The sequence below is a fragment of the Poromitra crassiceps genome, assembly GCF_964638095.1.
Source record: "Poromitra crassiceps genome assembly, chromosome: 6".
NCBI lineage: Eukaryota > Metazoa > Chordata > Actinopteri > Beryciformes > Melamphaidae > Poromitra > Poromitra crassiceps.
In genome coordinates, this window is record NC_139627.1 from 28911452 (window position 1) to 28931451 (window position 20000).

The 20000-nt window shown below is 43.5% G+C and overlaps 1 protein-coding gene across 1 annotated transcript in view; it reads right to left on the reverse strand.

The window, feature by feature from the left end:
- Positions 1-20000, reverse strand: part of epb41l5 (erythrocyte membrane protein band 4.1 like 5) — a gene marked incomplete at its 3' end in the record, with an annotated part of 89833 nt that overhangs the window by 50696 nt on the left and 19137 nt on the right. Inside the window, exons 3-10 of the mRNA XM_083638361.1 lie at positions 16243-16347; positions 11214-11256; positions 9081-9159; positions 5450-5494; positions 3954-4006; positions 1783-1903; positions 328-415; positions 33-121 (exon numbers count right to left, since the gene is read on the reverse strand). Coding sequence (XP_083494487.1) covers positions 33-121; positions 328-415; positions 1783-1903; positions 3954-4006; positions 5450-5494; positions 9081-9159; positions 11214-11256; positions 16243-16347 — 623 coding nt within the window. The remainder of the gene's footprint in view (positions 1-32; positions 122-327; positions 416-1782; positions 1904-3953; positions 4007-5449; positions 5495-9080; positions 9160-11213; positions 11257-16242; positions 16348-20000) is intronic.

The following is a 20000-nucleotide window of genomic DNA, read 5'->3' on the forward strand; positions in this document are numbered from 1 at the left end:
GGTTTAATGAATGAAGAGATAACCAAACATACCAGAAGAAGAGTCCTATCTTGGTTTCTCCTTCAAACACCAGAACTCCAGTGGGGGTCAAACCCAGACTGTATTCATTACCATCTCTGGCCTGGAGGGGAGAGAGGAAATAGAAAGAAAAGAAGAAAGAGACACAGTATTGTGATCCTGCCGCATACTCTTGACAAAATTCCTTCAACTTCCTGTCTTTCATCACACACACTTAACAACTTCCTGTTTGACTTCCCAGCTGTAATATTAGGGGAGAGTAATGTATGTGTGTGTGTGTGTGTGTGTGTGTGTGTGTGTGTGTGTTACCTTGACCATGTGCATGTCGACCCCGTACATCTCCAGCCACTTGGCCTTGTTCAGGTAGTTAATCTCAGCCTGGGCCGGCATCTGACCTCTGGAGGAAGGGAGGGAAGGAGGGGGAGGAACATGCAAGAAAGGAGAGAAAAAAATATATGACAATGACATTTCTTTAATGCACTCGTCATCGAGTCGAGACCAACCAAATTACCTCAACTTTGACCTGTGACCCACATTTTCCCCCAAATGACTTGTACCGTAGACAAATAGAAAAAGGCAACAACAACAAAAGACAAACCCACATTTCTGTCACAATAATGACTCAAAAATAAGATCCTGGACAACTTCATACATCAGTCATGGACTCCGGAGAACTAGGTGGCAGATTTATCACCCAATTCAACCTCTTGGGTTATCATATCTCCACTGAACTCTAATCAAATCCAAGTTCAGTTTACAGCAGCACAAGACCCAGGTCTTCCATTCTTCCCCGAAAAGCTTCACCCATTTAAGGATGAAACATCAGCTGATAGATAAGACTGGTATTTGCGTTAAAATGTCAACTGCAATAAAACTGAAAATTAAAGAGCGGGCTAACAAACTTAACAAGAAAGCTCCAAATGAAGAAATAACCAATATAAACAGGAGAGTAGGGTAGTCTGAGACCAGTTTCCAGCCTCCTAAATCAAGCTGAAGTTTATATGGACATGTGAGATGACCAATGATCCTAGATCAGTGGTTCCATCATGAGAAGCTTTTTGGAGGCCAGTCTATGTCTATGAGCTACATGTGCTTTGGCTTTACAGACAGACTCACGCGTGATTTATCCAGGCTAGGTGGACCCAGCCAAGAGGTCAAGTTGAGTAGGCCAGCTTAAACACCTTTGCCTGATGTTTGATAAATAAATAAATAAATAAATAAATAAATAAATAAATAAATAAATAAATAAATAAATAAATAAATAAATAAGTTAATGTCTGTAGTCCATGCGACTGACACAAATACACAAACACACACTATACAGCAGAGCTCTACTGTATGTCTGTCTTGATTAGCAGAGAAAACAACACAAAGATATGGTACTGTTACTACTGTAGGTCCACAGACTACAGATCCATTTGATTTCACTTAATGCCATAGCTCCCGTCTGCGGGACATTGCTCTGCATCCCTACTTACAAATATATAGTTGTTGATTTGAGGAATACAAATGGTGCTTGGGGATAGCAAACTACTTTACCACCATCCTTCCAGGGTATAGAGGCGGAATAGTTTAAGGCAGCCTGGGTGGACAATAACGAGGCCTGGGGGTATGACGTTTATCATTCCAACCAAGGACTACAGCAGGTCATTTCACTGATTAACCCAGCCTTCAACCACAGAGCAGGAAAACCTACATACTCTTGGCCCACCATGGCACAATATGATTGTCCCTCCCTGCTTTAGCCTATTTTCACCGGCTTACCTGCATTCCTTCCATGTGTTGTATATAGCCAGCTCCAAGTCCTCTGTCTGGTTGGGGATGAAGCGAAACTCGGATACAAGGTCCAGTCCGTGCTCTGCGGGGTCACAGTCACCCAGCTCGGCTGAAAACACACACACACACACACACAACCAGTTAAACTCGATCAACAAGGTTGTTGGCCAAGGCTGAAGTTTTAGGGTAACAGTCAATGGAAGCTTCTCAGTTCTCTGCTGGGAGAATGGTTACATCCATGGTTACGGTCGAGTAAGCTTTGAAACAATCTCATTGAATTTTATTTTCAACTAATGCTATCTTAATTGCCGCTTTCTAGCTATTTCAGTTTCTAGCTGGCGGGGGGGGGGGGTAATAGTATGTTCTAAATAAGATAAACTGAAAGAAAAACAGAGACATATACTGTAGGACAGACAGATAACATTCTGCAGTGTGTTGGTAGATAGGGGAGGCTCAGACTTGCTGTGAGTAAGAGCTCATCATAGGACAGCTTGTCCAGCTACAAGCAAAGCATCAGGAAAGGGGGCAGAGAAGAGATTAAAAAAAGGGTCTGACCATGTTATGATACGAGCAACTGCGATTAATTTTATTCTATCCCAAGTAAATAGCAGTGAACCAGTGAGTAAATAGCAGTGAACCAGTGAGGAGATACTGAGAGGATAACACAGAGAAAGAGAGACGAGGGGGCCTTCAGAGGACACAGCACTAATGAGCTGGTATTTACTGTGTGTGTGTGTGTGTGTGTGTGTGTGTGTGTGTGTGTGTGTGTGTGTGTGTGTGTGTGTGTGTGTGTGTGTATGTGTGTGTGTGTGTGTGTGCACTGCTGACTGTAATTCTATTCCCTTGAAACAGCATTGTTCATATCCCTTTGCTCATGTCATGCAGGTGAATGTTGCGTTTCCTGACACCAGTAAATATGTGTAGTGTCAAAGTGACTGCTTCTTTATGATGTTGTTACGTGTGTAAATGTGGTGGAAGAGAGAGCACAAGTCATTTCCACTCCACTAGTACATTCCTACATGTTGCTATGGGAACAGCAGAAATCGCCCTGAACTGGACACCAGTCAGTCACAGGGTCTCACCCCATCCAAGCCCATCTACACAGACACAGTTGTGCCACCGAAGCCACCAAAGTCCCCATACATTCCCTAAGCTTGCTGAATGAATTCTCAATAAGAAAAATATTGCACATTATTGTAGCATTAACAGCTTTAATGAGATATTTGGCTAATACTGCTTAGTGAGAAAATAATTTAGGGATGGGACCAGAGAGCTACTGGACAACCCGACAACATAACCATTCTAAATTTCCCCCAGCTTACCTCCTGTTGCAGTGTTTGCTAGTACAATAACAGACAGGAAATAAGATTGGTTCCAAACCATTCCCTAGAGAACTGTCTATAGGTGCTCTGGTGGAGGGTGACTGGAACAACATCCACTTCCACTTGTTAACACCAAAGTGTTGTGTTTGCAGTCTGAAGAAAATATTGAATTAATGTGTTGACTTAGCCACTAGAGTTCACAAAGTTAGTATGACAGCTGCTGGCGTTCCGACCCGCAAGTAGGCCGAGGTCAGTTTTTTACAGATTCTGAAACTGCAGACTGTAAGCTTTCAAATGATGTGTCACACAAAAAAAATGAAGGAGATATGCTTATTTGAATGTTCACAAAGCAACATTCAGAGATAACGCCCCTCAAAGTTGGAGAAGCTTCTTCACATGTAGGCAGCCAGGTATGGGGGAGTAGACAACAAGGACTTTTATTTAACAAGATACACTTATTTACTGATTCTAAAACGGCTGCATTTTATGTGGAATGGATAGTTCAAATCATCTATGGTGTACTAATGTAAAAAATGAAAAAAATAATTTCTTCAAGAATTAGAAATTTCCGCCTAGTGGAAAACTGAAACGGCTTAATTGCGGTACCTAACGCCAGGGGCTGTCACGTCACTGGATGGACAGCACAGCAGCCTTTATTTGGTTGGTAGTTTGACAGACCGCACTCTGTATTTCCATTCTGCTGTGTGTCGCCTAATCAACGTATACCATCATTTGTATTGGGGCGGAGGGTGTTAGCATTATACGCGAAACAAACACACAAAGCCAGGCTCTTATACAGCTGTTCATGAGCACCTGGATAGTTTGGATAATACTTACCCTGTAGTGAGAAGCCAGCCAGCTCCACCACTGTCTCAAATGGACATTCTAGCCTGAAAAGACAGACACAGCAATAGTCAGTTACACTGAACACAATGATGCTAAAATACAAACAGGTCAAATTCCAAAACAAAATTCCCACAATAAGGCTGACAGGTCTGTTGGACGGGACGGGATATTAATTCCCGCTGTAGTGAAAACTGATAGTAATATTCCCAATCCACTTACTGACTACTGTTAATAATTCTATTACGTTCATTAACATGTAATCCTGTAAGCCTCTTACTGCAGGTCAGGATGGCCCTGTCTAGTGAGGCAACAGATGGATTTGTGTATGAAATGATGGGTTTGGTTAATACACAAATATCTCTGCTCTGCCATTGGCCCACTCCATCCTCTGTTGTGCATTTTCTGACCAATGACATTAGCTGCAGGTTCAGAATTAGTCATATACAGTTGTATGAAGTAGACCTGTACTTCGATCTCCAAAGTGAAAAATTAAAGGCAGCTTCCTTCATTGCGAGAAAAAAGGCAATATGTAAAGAAAGTAATATGTAATGTTGTTGAGTGTGTCCTAAAAGTAATATGTTTTTATTACTTTCTTTGGTTTTATATTATTTTGCAAATGATGCGTTGTAATGTTGCAGGTTTTTTTTACTCAGTATGTGCCGTGATACCAAGAAAGACTGTGTTGTTTAACTCTGTACTTTTAAAAAGACTAGAAATCTCGCGCGAGATTCCTAGCTATCGCATGCCCTGCAGCTCGCCCGCTGTGAGGGCTCTATTGGCATGCACAATTGCTCAACTTCGCATCACTGATGACATCACAATTGCTCGAGTGACCATCACTGATCACATCATGGAGTGCTTGAGTGACGTCACTCAGCGCACAATTGCTCAACCCAGCAGCCTCGACCGCAGCTCGGCTGCTGCATGGCCTCGCCTGCACTATAGAGCTCCAGGAACTTGCGTTGCCCACAGACATTATTTTAAGCATCGCGCCAAAAACCCATTCAAAAATCCCATAGACAGAAACAGTGAAGAACCAGGAAGTTCGGGACTTCCGCATTCAGCCTACAAAAATATGTCATCCCTGGAGCTCTCTATGGGCATGCGCAGCGCACAATTGCCCAACTTCGCATCACTGATGACATCACTCACTTAGCATTATACGCGAATTGCTGGAGTGACCATCACTGATGACATCATCGAGTGCTCGAGTGACATTACTGATGATGTCAGACATGATGACATCACAATTGCTTGAGTGACATCACTGATGATGTCAGACATTGTGACATCATCAGTGATAATGTCACATACATTGTGACATCATCAATGACATCACAATGTGGGACAAAATTGAAACAAACAAACAGAGCCCACTTACTCCCTTTTATATGATGAAGAATGAATGTTTGGATGATGATGATGATGCTGATGATGATGGATGGATGACAGTAATGATTGTTTAAATTGACAATACAATTACTTACTTGCCACTGAGGACGTCCTGCTTTAACTGTAATACAAATAGGTATCTGAAAAGAAATACAAAAAAGACATTCACATACTGACACTGTGTATGAGATTATGAAATACCAGGGGTGCATGCATGGATGAGTTTTTATGTTCCCATCGCTTAACAGGTTAAGTTGACCAAAAAGACAATCTCCCAAAAAACTTGGTGCATTCCGATGTAGCAACTGAATCATCAATAAGAAGAACACACATACACAGTAAAGACTGAACTCACTGCAGCCCTGCATAAATAAGTCCTACATTGAATATTTTCTGACCAAAGCACCATTGTCCTCAATATAAAAAGCTAAGGAGAGAGCAGAGTATCTCTTCATTTTATTTTTTTTTAGCTCTCTCACACAACCCCCCCGCACCCCCCCCCCCCCCCCCCCACACACACACAACCTAATATTAAAAAAGACACAGAGTGTAATAACGGCGTGGCCTGCACATCAGTGTTGGATGCAGGGTAATATGTAGTTGGCTCATTGTTATACAATCTCTTCACTTCCATGGTGATGGACAGCTTCAAGTCCAGCTGAAACAGCATTGTCAGAGTAGTACCTAACTTCCACAAGCCCTTTTCCCACATGCGCTTTGTACCGCAAAATGACCGGAACGTGGTCTAATGCCTGCATGTGAGAAAGGCGCCGTGCCGGTATAAGCGCGACCCCGTCATCGCCGACATTTCACCAGTTTCTAGCCAGTCAGAAGAGCGGTATGCTCTTAAGGGGACGCAAGTGGAAACGGGTCCAGTCATTTTCCGCGACAGCGGTCCTTCAATCATGGGCGAGGAGTAGCCTACACACGTTGCTTAATGTTCCAGCGGGCATAATCTAATCATTCGCGCACATTAAAGCAAACTGGCGAAATGATCTTGTGATAGCCTAATAAGAGCAGTATGTCAGCTTGCTGATTTCCGAAGGCAACCCCGGACACATCAAACGAAGCCAGTCTGTAAAAAGTGCTTCAACGCGACGCAGGTGAACGGATAAACATCGAACCAGCAACTACGTATTTCTCTCAGACACGGATCCCAACTTCTTCAAAGTGCATCATCTAATCATTTGCGCACATCAAAGCAAACTACTTCCACATTTCGCTTCGTGCATTTGCTTTCTCTACATACATACAAGCGTTGAGCAGCTTGCAAGCCTTTCTCGCTGTGTCTGTCCGTGGCTGCTGCTCTCGAGCAGAGAGGGGAGGGGGTAAATCGGCTGTGTTTATTACGCTGGCGGCTTGACGCTGCTCTTAAGTCAAACGAGTGTGATTTATTGTGTGACAACTGACAAGCGAACTTATTTCGAGTTTTGCCGGCCCCCCAAATAAGCCCCCTCCCCCCCAACATACAGGCAAATTCGCTGATAGATTCCCACATGCGCGAGCCGAAGTGTGAAGGGAAATGTCCGATATTGACTTACAGGTAATTTTCCGGTACGCATGTGGGAAAACGGCTATATTGTGATGTAATAATTAGCGGGCACGTTTCAATAACAGTCTATGTTACAAACACAATATAAACCCAGGTTACAGTGCCTGGGTGCCTGGCTGACTCATTGCGCCCAGCACCAGAGCCCCCGGGCAGACAGCTGCTTCCCAGCCGGGGAGAGAGGGCCGACCACCGGCCAGGAAACCAGCCATGAGCCGGAGCCGGACATGGTGAAGAGAGATATTTATGAAATGCGAGTTATGATGAGCCAATTACATGCCATGACCTTTGCACCTACATTAAACTAAGACATGGATTTTTTTTTGCATGTTGATTCAAGATTCAAGATATTTTAATAGTCATAGTAAATCATTAGATTACAAACGAGGAATGTGACTTAGTGCAAGTATAGTAGAAGATGGAGCAATGCAGAAAACAATCTCTAATTATAAACTACAAAGTACAGAAAATAGTCCTTTAAAGTCGGTCTTCTGCCATGGGGGAGTGCCTCAAAGTTTGTGGCCGGCGTGGGAGGGGTCGGCCATGATTTTCCAAGACCGCTTTTATTGGCGCAGATATTAAGATTTCTGGTGGGCTGGTAATCCTATGTGCTTCCTTTGACTTCTGTCACGTCATGCACGTAGCAGTGTGAGCTAGGGATGTTGACGGTTAACCGTTAACCGGTTAACCGCCGAGAACGTCTTTGGTCGGTTAAGCATGTCGGTTAAACGGTCAATTTCCATGTTAATTTGCATATAACAGTGTTGCCAATGTGGCGATCCCCCCCCCTCCTTCGTGGTCAGCAATGTAACATAAGTATATTAAACGATGGGGCAAGTATTAATCAAGCTAGATTTAGAAATAAACACATGGTTCATGTTGATTTTATCTACCCGATGTCTGATCAAACGCATTCCGCAGCGAAGCACACACACAGCTGAACACCTGCTGCAGCCACAGAGTCACTGTGAAGTGAGCGCACTGACTGCCCCGCCCCTCTGTTACTCCTGTCTGAGCACACAGCTCAGATGTGCTCTGTGACCACTTCAGAATGATCAACACACCCAGCGAAACAATCAGCTCATACATGTTCTATAGTTTTGTTAACTCCGTGTGTGCTGTCATTAGCCTACTTTTTCTTCACTGTCTCATTCGGTCTAACGGCCGGGACACACATCTTGCATGTGCGTGTGCGTGGCGTGCTTGCTGCGCCTGGCAACTCTCTCCCTCCCTCTCTGCAGTGCATGTTCATCAGGCACACGCATGCATACGCTTGCACTCAATGATGAAACAGTAGTTTTTACCGTGTTACAAAAATGACATGAAGCGGTCGAATTGACGATTGAAAAGTATCAATTAACGTTAACGTTACTGTCCAACACATGGCAGTTCGGATAAATTGTTTCACAAGAGACTGCGTGCGGAGTGCGGACTCGTTTTTATAATGTTGTGGAGCCCTGCCAGACAGCACAGCCCACCCGCGTGTGTGAAGAGAGAGAGCGAACGGGTGAGACAGAAGCAAACTATTTTTTGCAGATCTCAAAAGCAGGTAAACCACTGTGGGATTAGTGAGACTATTGCTAAAAGAGAAGATACTGTAGTGATGCTGCGCACTTTGTCAGTGCGCCCTCGCCTGCAGCCTGGGCTGTCGTCCGCTCAAACACTACTTCACGGGGCGGCTGCGTGTCAATTGACGTGCCCTTAATATGCAATGCAAGCAGTATAGCCTATCGGAGGAATGTTTTTGTTTAGATGGCTGGAGGGTTCAACTTGTCTTCTCGTTTTGTTAATGTGTTTTTTTCTGCTTGTAGATGTAAAAATAAACGCTTTCTACTGAAAAAAAAATCAAGCATTTGGTAGCCTAATGGTTTAATGGGGCACAGACAGTAAAATAGCGCATTTTAATCTTCTCGGTTAACCGACAGTTGTCGGCTAATGAGTGTCGGTTGTCGGTCAAGAAAAATTATGATTTTCGACATCCCTAGTGTGAGCTGTGATTGGTCTACATGTACTTTTGTGGGGACAGGCAGACACAGTCATCCCCTTTTCTAGACGAAGCCGTAAAAACACTGACTTTCTTCATGGTTTATGCGATTAACAGATTTACAGAACAAAAACCACCTCAAAACCCCCAATGCACTGAGGGGAGGTGTGTGTGTGTGTGTCTTTGTACCCACCTGGTGAGCTCCTCATGGAGGTTGTTGGGCTCTGAGGAGTAGAACTTGACCCTCAGGTGAAGGCAGTATGGCGGGCCAACTGATGGAGAGAAGGAGACCAGAGGGACAAATAAATGTTATGGCAGCACAGAGCCGGGTGTTGTTGAGTGAGAGATCTCATGTGAAGGCAACGAGTGTAGGCTACATGTGACGGTTAAGGTTGTTAAGCTTAACAATGATATACTGTATCGAGCTTAACAATGATATACTGTGTATCGAGCTTAACAATGATATACTGTGCATCAAGCTTAAAGTGTAACTAACCCCCAAAACACTTTTTTTTCAGCTTTTAACCAATATATATGACTTTGGGGGTGGTGTGTGAAGAATGCTGGTCAAAATTTCCACATTTGAGATCAAACTGTTGCCATTCTACCATTTGTATAATTTTTCAGCAGCATAACTGGCATACGTGCCCTCTATGGGTGGAACACTGCTTTTTTTTGCCCTCAAATGAATGGGAGATTTGGTACAACCTGACGTCATGTTGTCCCCAAAGACTATGGGATTTCAAGATAGTTACTCCCCTACTCCCCCTGTACCCTTTTGGCTCCTCACAACTCCAAGCCTATTCCCATGATGTCACAAGCATTTTCCTACCAATATGGTGCTACAATACACACAGCTCATTGGCTGTTTGTGTCACTTGACCTGTTAACACTAGAACCGCCGCTGTGGTCAGTGGGACCGTTTTGATATTTTCAATGCATGTAACTATTTCAATAAAAGATATGACCCTGCCTGTCCATGACTTTTCCTAAATATGTGTTTTTTACTATCTATCTACGTTTTAAAGTTGTGTCATGAAAGGCAAGAGAGTACCGTAGTAATAATTTAATCCTGGGGTCACCATGGCGGTCACAGAGACCAGTGCAGTTTGTGAATGGAGAGTGTAGCCTATAGCGCAGCCAGTGCACTTGTCGCCACATGTCAGAGCAGCAGCATGTCTCTCTCTCTCCCCTCTCTCTCGTTCTCCTTTTCTTTCTCTGTCTCTCTTTCTCTGTGTCTCTCTCTATCCCCCTCTCTCTGTCTGCACGGAGCGTCCCTCTCGTTCTCTCCCTCTCACCGCTGCCGATATCCCCCTCTCTCTCTCCCACTTTCACCGTGCAGATCCCTCTCTCTCTCTCTCTCTCTCTGCTGCGGTCTCGCGTCACTAGTCTCTTTTAACGTACCGTAAATTTCGGACTATAAGCCGCGGCTTTTTCCCCGTTTTTTGGCCCTGCGGCTTATATAACGGTGCGGCTTATCTATGGATTTTTTCAAAAAAAAAGAAAGAAAAAAAAAAAATCTCTGTTTTTTAGCACTCTTTCTAACTATAAATCCACTTCTGTTTTAATTTCCTCTCTTGCCCTCTTTTCACCACACCACGGACACTGTGTGCACTGTAAAAAAAAACACAGGTGGTGTTGTGTTATGTTGTTTTGTTGAAATGTTAATAAATGGGAGCTTCCTCAAACAGCCATCTCTTTCCCGACAATCCCCTCTGTGCATGAACCCTTACATATGGTAATTAAACATTAAAACACAATTAAAAAAAAAATATATATATATATATTAAAACACCTGCGGCTTATAGTCCGGTGCGGCTTATATATGTAACAAACAGGCAATTTTGCTGCTGCGGCTTATACTCCGGTGCGGCTTATAGTGCGGAATTTACGGTAGTTAGACAAGCCGCCACACACACACATGTGAGAAAAATAATTAAATTTCTAGTTCGCCACTGAATGGCCAAATTGATATAACTTCACAGCCAAAGAGTATAGTATAGACAAGAGGATACGTCATTTCTTGGTTTTTCCCATACGTTTTTTCAAATCACTGTTTTGTTACATATCTGGGGGGTTAGTCCCCCTTTAACAATTATACTGTGTATCGACCAAAGTACCAGAGTGAAAAGAGGTCGTAACTTGTGTTAAAGCCAAGCACACAAATAGCATGGTCACGTACACGAAAGAAGAGACAAAACACTGTGCTTCATGACACAATAGAAAAGTGTACAGTGAGACAAGTAGTTTTCTTAGGATGTTGCAGTGTGTTTGTGTGTGTGTGTGTGTGTGTGGAGATGAAGGGGCAGAGGATGCATATACTTACTTTTGACTTGTTTTTTGATGCTTTTTGTAACGTCAAGCCAATGCTGAGGGAGAGAGAGAGAGAATGCATTTTTAAAAACAGCAGTTCCAACAAACAACTAATGTTCAGTAAGAAATCAAACTCAACAGGGATCCATTATCTTTCATTCACATTTGATCTGACAGGTACTCTTCCTTTTTCCATGATCTGTTGTACCTAATTATTCTGCTTATTGCTGATGATCAAATATTTATGCGTACAAATGAATGAATAAACAAAAACGTCAAGGAGGTGGACAATCTATATTTTATGACAAAAATGTAATTACAGGAAGTCACAGGACAAGTTGGCCAAAGCGACAAAGTCTACTGTATTGAGTATTGACACATTAAGCTGCTACCTTCTGTAAACACACACACACACGTCAGTTATTTTCTTTTCTGCATTTCCAACTTTTGCCTGGAAGTTCAGGCTCTATGAGGCATGAACAATGTCAAGGAGGTGTGTGTGTGTGTGTGTGTGTGTGTGTGTGTGTGTGTGTGTGTGTGTGAACGGAAGGACTCTGCCACAGCATTCTGACTCTCCTCTCCCCCGCATTCCTTACTGCAGGCCTCCCTCCCCCTTTCTCACTCCCTATCTCTCCACCTTGCTCCCTCTGTCTCATTGCCTTGCTTTTCTATCTCCCTTCCTCCTTCCCTCTCTCTCTCTCATCCTCTTGCCCGCCCTTTTGGCTGTCCTCTCTCCTCTGTGCTTTCTTCTGGCCCTCTCCAGCTCTTCCTCCTGTCCTCTCTCCTCTGTGCTTTCTTCTGGCCCTCTCCAGCTCTTCCTCCTGTCCTCTCTCCTCTGTGCTTTCTTCTGGCCCTCTCCAGCTCTTCCTCCTGTCCTCTCTCCTCTGTGCTTTCTTCTGGCCCTCTCCAGCTCTTCCTCCTGTCCTCTCTCTGTGCTTTCTTCTGACCCTCTCCAGCTCTTCCTCCTGTCCTCTATCCTCTGTGCTTTCTTCTGACCCTCTCCAGCTCTTCCTCCTGTCCTCTATCCTCTGTGCTTTCTTCTGACCCTCTCCAGCTCTTCCTCCTGTCCTCTCTCCTCTGTGCTTTCTTCTGACCCTCTCCAGCTCTTCCTCCTGTCCTCTCTCCTCTGTGCTTTCTTCTGACCCTCTCCAGCTCTTCCTCCTCCCACGGCCTCCACAGAAGCCTCATTCACACAGGCTGTGAAAGCGCTAAATGTTGCGGAATAACTAAGCCTCGCCTCCGGTGTGAAAGCAGAGTGCTGGATAATTGTGTTAGGCCTTTCGTTGTGCCAGTGGAGGTAGTCATAGCCCCGAATCAACGTCTTGTCTGAAAGGGTACCTGCAGGAAGACGGATCAAAGCTCAGCTCATTCATAAAAAAAATGACAGGGGAAACCACCTCACACAGCAAGAAAGGCACAAGTGAACGTACAAAAGTAGCCTATACAATCATGACTGCAACAGGGAGGAATGCTCCGTGCCTACAGTTTATGAGTAAGTAGGTTAGGCTATTTATGCTCAAACGATGTTGACATTAGGAGGCAAAATTAACGGATATAATAATAAGCTTCAGAGGACGTCTTTAGGCGTGCATCTGTCTCTGGTGAGTCAGTCTGAGGATATTCCCTCTGTTCTTCAGTCTCTCCTCAAAACAATCCCAATGTTTGGGGAAACCACCTCCAGAACTGCAATCTGTCTAACCTGTTGTGCGTTCCCTTACGAAAAACAACTAACGTTATCGTATTCATGTGCATTTATAGCCTACTATTCCCCCGACGACGAGGATAACAAGCAGACTGCAACTGTTTGACACGCGGGCGTCCGCTTTCAGAATGGACTTAGGCTAGAATTAGGCTACTTCGTGGGAATAATTTGCTTTACAAAAAACTGGAACCAAAAGCTAAGAATTAGCCTTGTACCTATACATGATGGTAACCTGTGATCCATAAAGTTGATCAGATGAATATTGAAATCCTTGTGTTACCATGCTGCCTTGTGGAGAACACTTCCTGTGTTGTCGTGAGCTATCATCTCGTCTTTTGTCCTTTGATCTTCTTAACGACCATGGGATTATTTTCACCGGACCTGGTGACCAGCATCATTTTAATTTGTCGGACTTTGATTAGTTACAATAAACTCAGCGCCCATGGTGGTTCACACGTCACACCTCATTGCAATCCGGGAGGGGTGGATGTTACCTGAAGGCACACCCCGGGGCAGAAATATGACGGGGCTGCTTGGTTCGTGTGAACGCAATTTCTGTGGCACCGCTGCCGCCGTTGCGGGCCTTCTGAACAGCAATATTGTGGGATCTCTGTGTGAAAGTGGCTAGCGTGTCAGTATGAGGGAGCAGGGCTGCTGGGTTTGTCTCAGAGCTGAGCCTGACTCCACCAGGCCACAGCAGCCCTATAACCAATCCCTTTAGCCCATTCACTAAGAGGTCAAGTCTCAAAACAGCTGCAGGACTTCAATATGGTCCAAAAGTCTGGTTGTGAGCAAAGCCACTGAGGAACTCTTGGTGAGATCTAAACAAAATACTAGTGCTGGCAGCACTACCTTCCTAGAACTAGGAGCAGTGGGCAGCCGCAGTGCAGCGCCCGGGGACCAACCCCAGCTCTTTCGCCATTGCCTTGGTCAGGAGCACCCTAACATACATGTCTTTGATGGTGTGAGGAAACCGGAGCACCCGGAGAAAACCCACACAAACATGGGGAGAACATGCAAACTCCACACAGAAAGGACCTGTGATGGACCGGGGTTCGAACCTGGGACCTTCTTGCTGTGAGGCAACAGCGCTAACCACTGAGCCACCATGCCGTCCATCAATGTCAGTATATTGCCTTCAAACCAATTAATAAAGTAAACTGAACTAAATACAGTCATAAGTTTTAGGTTGATCATAATGGCAAAGTTTTGTTTTCATCATCCTCTCTCTCAAACACACACAGCGTGACTTAATACCTATGAGACTATGAACTAAACAGACATGTCATTAGCAGCCTAATGGCTGTAGTGTGTCTCTCTACCAACACACCTCTATTAATAATGTGAGATGATGGACAGATCCACCCTCAGAGGTACTCCAATTATAGGTGTTAAGAAAAACAAACACATGCAAACACTACTACTGTATGGCTTACAAAATCAAAACACACAAGTTCAAACAAACACATGACGTAGCCCCTTCACTTCCAACACATGATGCAACTACGGCTCAAGAAACCAACAGTTGTCGCTAGTTGTAACAACAACAATCACAACTTTGCACATTTTTTAGTTTCTGCTAAGAGGCCAAGATTGGTGGCTGTTTGCACTAAGCAGGGTCAAGTGTCAGCATGACAATATGAACCCTGTAAGACCTCGTCACTGTAAGTAACCTCATGCTTGGATAGATTGCACAGAAGAGTCGTCATCTCTTTATTGAACTTCTTCTTCAATCTCCAGTCATGTATACGGTACAGTATATAATAATAATAATGTTATATATATTTAATGAAAACAAGACTAACATTAAGCACATACATCTGTTATGTCAACCCGGTAACTAACCTGCCAAAGTGTGTAATACACCAACCCCATCGCATCCCAGGGTGTCAAATATATCACGGAGGGTGTGTGTGTGTGTGTCTGTGTGTGTGTGTGTGTGTGTGTGTGTGTGTGTGTGTGTGTGTGTGTGTAGAGCCATATGAAATCCGCGTTAACGGAATCGCGGACGGAATCGCGGAATTGAACAATAAAAATGGAATCTACTGTAAAACGTGGAATACTGCAGAATTTGCCATAATTGGGCTGAAATTCAATATATAATGTTAATAAGGTGATGTCACCCACAAGCATCTCTCCCTCTCTTCCAAACACACAGCTGGCTGCCCTCAGTGGACTCTGCAGTAACGTAAGGTAACGTTAACGAGCGCATTAACAAGCGCATTCCAAGCATTCCAGCTTCGGTGACAACGCAGAAAGAACCCTGTCTGAAGTGTGCGTGAAGTGTTGTTGATGTTACTTGCCTTCAGTCAAAGCCTTCCGACCGTAGTCTAGATGGCAAGAGGGAATGAAAGACGAAATATCCACTTTTGCACATGATGAAGCTGGAAAAGTTGTGGCTGTGTATTCTTATTCAGTTCAGTTGACACATGCCGTTTTTACACAATTTCTTCTTTCTCGAATACTCACGTTAAGATGTTCAAGTTAGCAAAGATAAACACCACCACTTCCTGTTATAACTTTCAAAATAAAATAGTATTTTAAGCATTTTCTGTTGTTTGAAGTAAGTTTTGTTAACAGTTGTTTTTTCTTTACTTGAAGCACACAATGAGAAGCTTAAAAACACTTTAGAAACATGAAAATTATATAGAATGTTTTGTACAGTCATCTACTGTATTTCTGACTTGAATCACTTGTTAAAAATGGTGCATTGTTGTGTAAACTGATTGTTATATCTTATTAAATTGTGGACATTTATTCATGCCCACATATTAGACACTATTTCTGATGGTAAAATGAGCGTAAAAAGCAAAACACAGAATTCAGAACAATTAAAACGGAAAAAACGGAATTCAGGAAAAAAGTTAAATGGAATTTGGAAAAAATTAAAACCGATTTCATATGGCTCTAGTGTGTGTCTCGTGTGTGTGTGTGTGTGTGTGTGTGTGTGCGTGTGTGTGTGTTTGTGTGTGTGTGTGTGTGTGTGTGTGTGTGTGTGTGTGTGTGTCTGTGTGTGTATGTGTGTGTGTCGTGCACGATTATGCCTAAAATTCTGATTATTTCACTAGATAATATTGTGACGAATCACAATTTGTATGATTTCCCTGTACTTTTTAACTACATGATATTCTAAATAAAGTTTATGGAATGTTTCAATACTGTTGATATTCCAGCTAATATTCTCTGATTATAAATGCGGGGGGAAATCAGGATATAAATGATTACAGGATAGAAACAATCCTAGATGATACACAACAGAGTATAGCATGAAAGCAAAACAAAAGAATAAAGTGTTTATGACGAGAAGGGATTATTGTGCATGTGAAATCTCCATCCTTACCGGCACTTGCGCCGAGTCCATGAAGCGCAGTCCAAAGTAGTCTTTCTCTACGATGTCCAGATGGTACATGATCTGCTCAAACAGCTCCTCACCTTTGGCTTTTTTCTGCTCAGGGGACACACACAGACACAGGCAAAGAAACAGGCTTAGCATTAACTTTGATATTGCACCGTTTGTTTCATATGATGATAGTATCTAGCAGGACATGGAAGAAGGGATAGACAGCTTTTAAAGAGGGTAGAGGGCAAGAAGATTTGAGTGCTGGCCTGGAAGTAAAGCAAGGGTATATGGAGCAGTCCTTATAAGACCTGCTGAGACATGGAGAGTCTATAGACAGTCACACACAGGTTCACAGCAAAGAAGTCTCAAAAACTGGGGTGCCTTCAAAGTATAAACATTCGTGTGTCACGGGTCACAAAATTCATGGTTCAGTTCAGTTCGGTTCGACACAGTGGATCAGTGGTTAGCACCACTGAGCCTCACAGCAAGAAGGTTGTGGGTTCAAATCTCCACCCCAGTCCTTTCAGTGTGGAGTTTGCATGTTCTCAAAGTTAGTCCTGGAGAAACATATCCAAGACCTCAGAATACACTACAGTGGAGAAGGCTGGGATATTATTTTGCTTCTCATGTGGAGAATGTTGGGTGCTCGAACAATAGAATAATAAAGTTTTAACTGGCTGTTGTGGAGCCAAAGTCATCCAGGTCTCAGCCTCTCTGAAAAACATATAAAGCTAGCAGTTTTGCTCCCTAAAAAGGTGGATGAAGTTCTTCATCATTATAAAGACCAGGGTGGATAACAGGATAATGGGACGTTCATCATCATTATCACAGAAGTGGTTAGATTTATCAGGGCTAAGCTAGGCTTATCTCAAATTTTCCAGGCATTTGCACTTTTTGAGGCTTTCGTTTAGACTGAGCATGATAGAAAGTTAATTCAAGCACTGCTGGAGAAGTTCACGAGGAAAACGTTTTTGTAGTGTGCGCACCTTGCTCTGATTTATATTTCATGGAATAGAAGGTGTGACCTGAGGAGAAAATATTCATCTAGAGTTTGAGCGGGCGTTACTGCTGTCTGACAACGGCGTACCAGTCTCTGCCTGTGCGCCGCTCAGGACTGGGAGATCTCTCTCTCACACACTCACACACACACACAGGCCTCCGACTTCCAAACCCCGGTAATAGGCATGGCGACAGGGTTGCCGTGGTAACGGGGTTGAAGTGCCCCAGACAGCTGAGTGAAGTGAAGTGGAGTGGGCTGCCTGGTAGGTCATGTGATCATCTCTCTCCTGTCTTTCCTCTCTGCTCTCTATCGCCCCCATGCCTTTTCCCTCTTTGCTCTCACACTGAAATTAGTTTTCACCAAGATTCAGACATCTCTTTTGCCGTCCCCGTGACTCTTTCCCATCTCTCCTCTCACAGTCAAAAATGGACAAAACTCAAATGGGCTCACAGTAAATGGGCTCACAGTACCACAGCATTTTAGAAGTTCTACACCACATATTTTCCATGTTTTGTATATACACATTATTTGGGTGCCCGCCCAGTAGGGGTGCTCCGATCCGGCTAAGCCACAATCCGATCCGATTCCGATTCCTGGGGTGACGTCACGATCCGATTCCAGAATCGATTCTCGATTCCAACGATTCTCGATTCTCAATTATGTAGTTTTATATTGCAATAACTAGGGGCGTGACGGTTCATGAAAAAAAACCGAACCGTTCGGTACTACTGGTTCAGTTCGGATCACGTGTGTGCCGCGGTTCATATGCGCAAATTTTCTGTTTTTCATTGAAATGAATGGAGTGTAGTAGCAGGGACACTCCTGCCCACAAGGTGGCGGAATGCAGTTGCAGCCGTTGCAAACCGCCAATTATCATACGAAGAAGAAAAAGTTTAGCCGATCAGTCAGTCAAGATGGCGAGTGGAGAAAACAACAATATTAACGTTACCTCAGAGATAGAAGATGCACCAGCGGGATTGTATCGGTCTGCAGTATGGGAGCACTTTGGATTTAGTGTGACCTATGATGACGGCAAGAAAGTGGTGGATAAAAGTGCGACTGTGTGCAAGGCAAGCACTGTGCAACACGTCTTGTTTACGCTGCTGGCAACACCTCCAACATGTTAGCTCATATGCGGAGACCTCACGTTAGCGTGTCAATCGGCAGCACAAAGAGGAGAGGTACGGAACAACTTCTACTCCCCGAAGCTTTTAAACAACGTTTGCATGAGAAGTCCGACAAGGCAAAGGCCATAACCAAAGCATTGGGGTGTTTCATAGCCAAAGATATGCAGCCTTATGCTGTGGTGGAGGGTGTGGGATTTCAGCGTATGTTAAAAGCGCTTGAGCCACGCTACACCATCCCCTGCCGAAAACACTTTACCAACACGGTAATCCCCGCACTTTATGAAGAGACAAGAAGAGGACTTGTGAAAGAGTTGTCTGGCGCAGCCTGTGTAGCTCTTACTACCGATGGATGGACTTCCAGGGCTACAGAAAGTTTCCTGACTGTAACTGTCCATCACATTACCTCAGAGTGGGAGATGAAAAGCTCTGTTTTACAGACCCGCCCCCTGTATGAGAGCCATACAAGCAAGCATCTCTCTGAAGCACTGACAGAAGCAAGTGGAAAACTGATCTTTCCATTAAGAACTTCAGGGAGTTGAAACATGTTGACATTGTATTTGTGTTGGTTTTAAAAACAAAGGAGACAAAGTCTAGTGTTGGTAAAGCTTATGCTTCACTTTATGTTGGTATAATGTGGTTATAAAAATAGTTTTCTAAATTCTTTTGTGTGCACTAAATTGATCAGAGCTTTAAGAGCCATTTTTACTTTTTATTTTATAAGATAGAACCACAATTGATAAATCTAGATTTTTATTTCTGTCAGTTGTTCACAGTATTTGTGCCCAACAATATGCACAAAAACTCCACTCCATTTCAGTGACAGTGAAATAAGCATTTGTTAAAGATAACGTTGTTTGGCAAATAAATGAAAAACATGTTGAAACCAGCAATGTCTCCCCTCTTGCATGCCAGAATCTTACCTAGCTTTAACCTAAGAGTAGACTGTCACAATAATGTATAAAATGTCAGACTGCCTCATTCTTTAAGTTTTTACATGACTATATAAGAAATAATAGATTTTTTTACGGTAAATGGTGGATTATTGGGCCTTATATCATGTTGATATGGTATTTCTACGGTATTAAAAACGACGACGTGAACCGAACCGAACCGGAAACCGTGACCACAAAACCGTGAACGAACCGAACCGTGGATTTTGTGAACCGTCCCACGCCTAGCAATAACACACAAAGGTAAATATAAGACAAAAAATGACAAATGTATTAATGCTGAACTTCAAATTCAACTTCTGTATTACAGTCAGGGCCTAAATTCATTTTGCAAACTAGGGGGGAATTCCCCCCTTATGTTCGTCAGATAAGATGGATTTATAGGCTGGGGGGGATCTGTAGACTTTGAGAAGGATTTATAGATTTTGGGGGGAATACATTAACCAGAGTTCTTAAGTGCAAGAGGTGGTGGCACCGTGGCAGTACAGTACACAAATGACATGAACATTTGGACACTTATTCAGCCGGTATCTTGCATGTTGCATTCAGGTGCACTGTATTTTTTTTTTTTTTTTTTTACGATTTTAAGAATCGATTCTTTGGAGTTTGGAATCGATCCAGGAATCATGGCATTAAGAATCGCGATCCTTTCAGAATCGATTTTTTGGAGCACCCCTACCG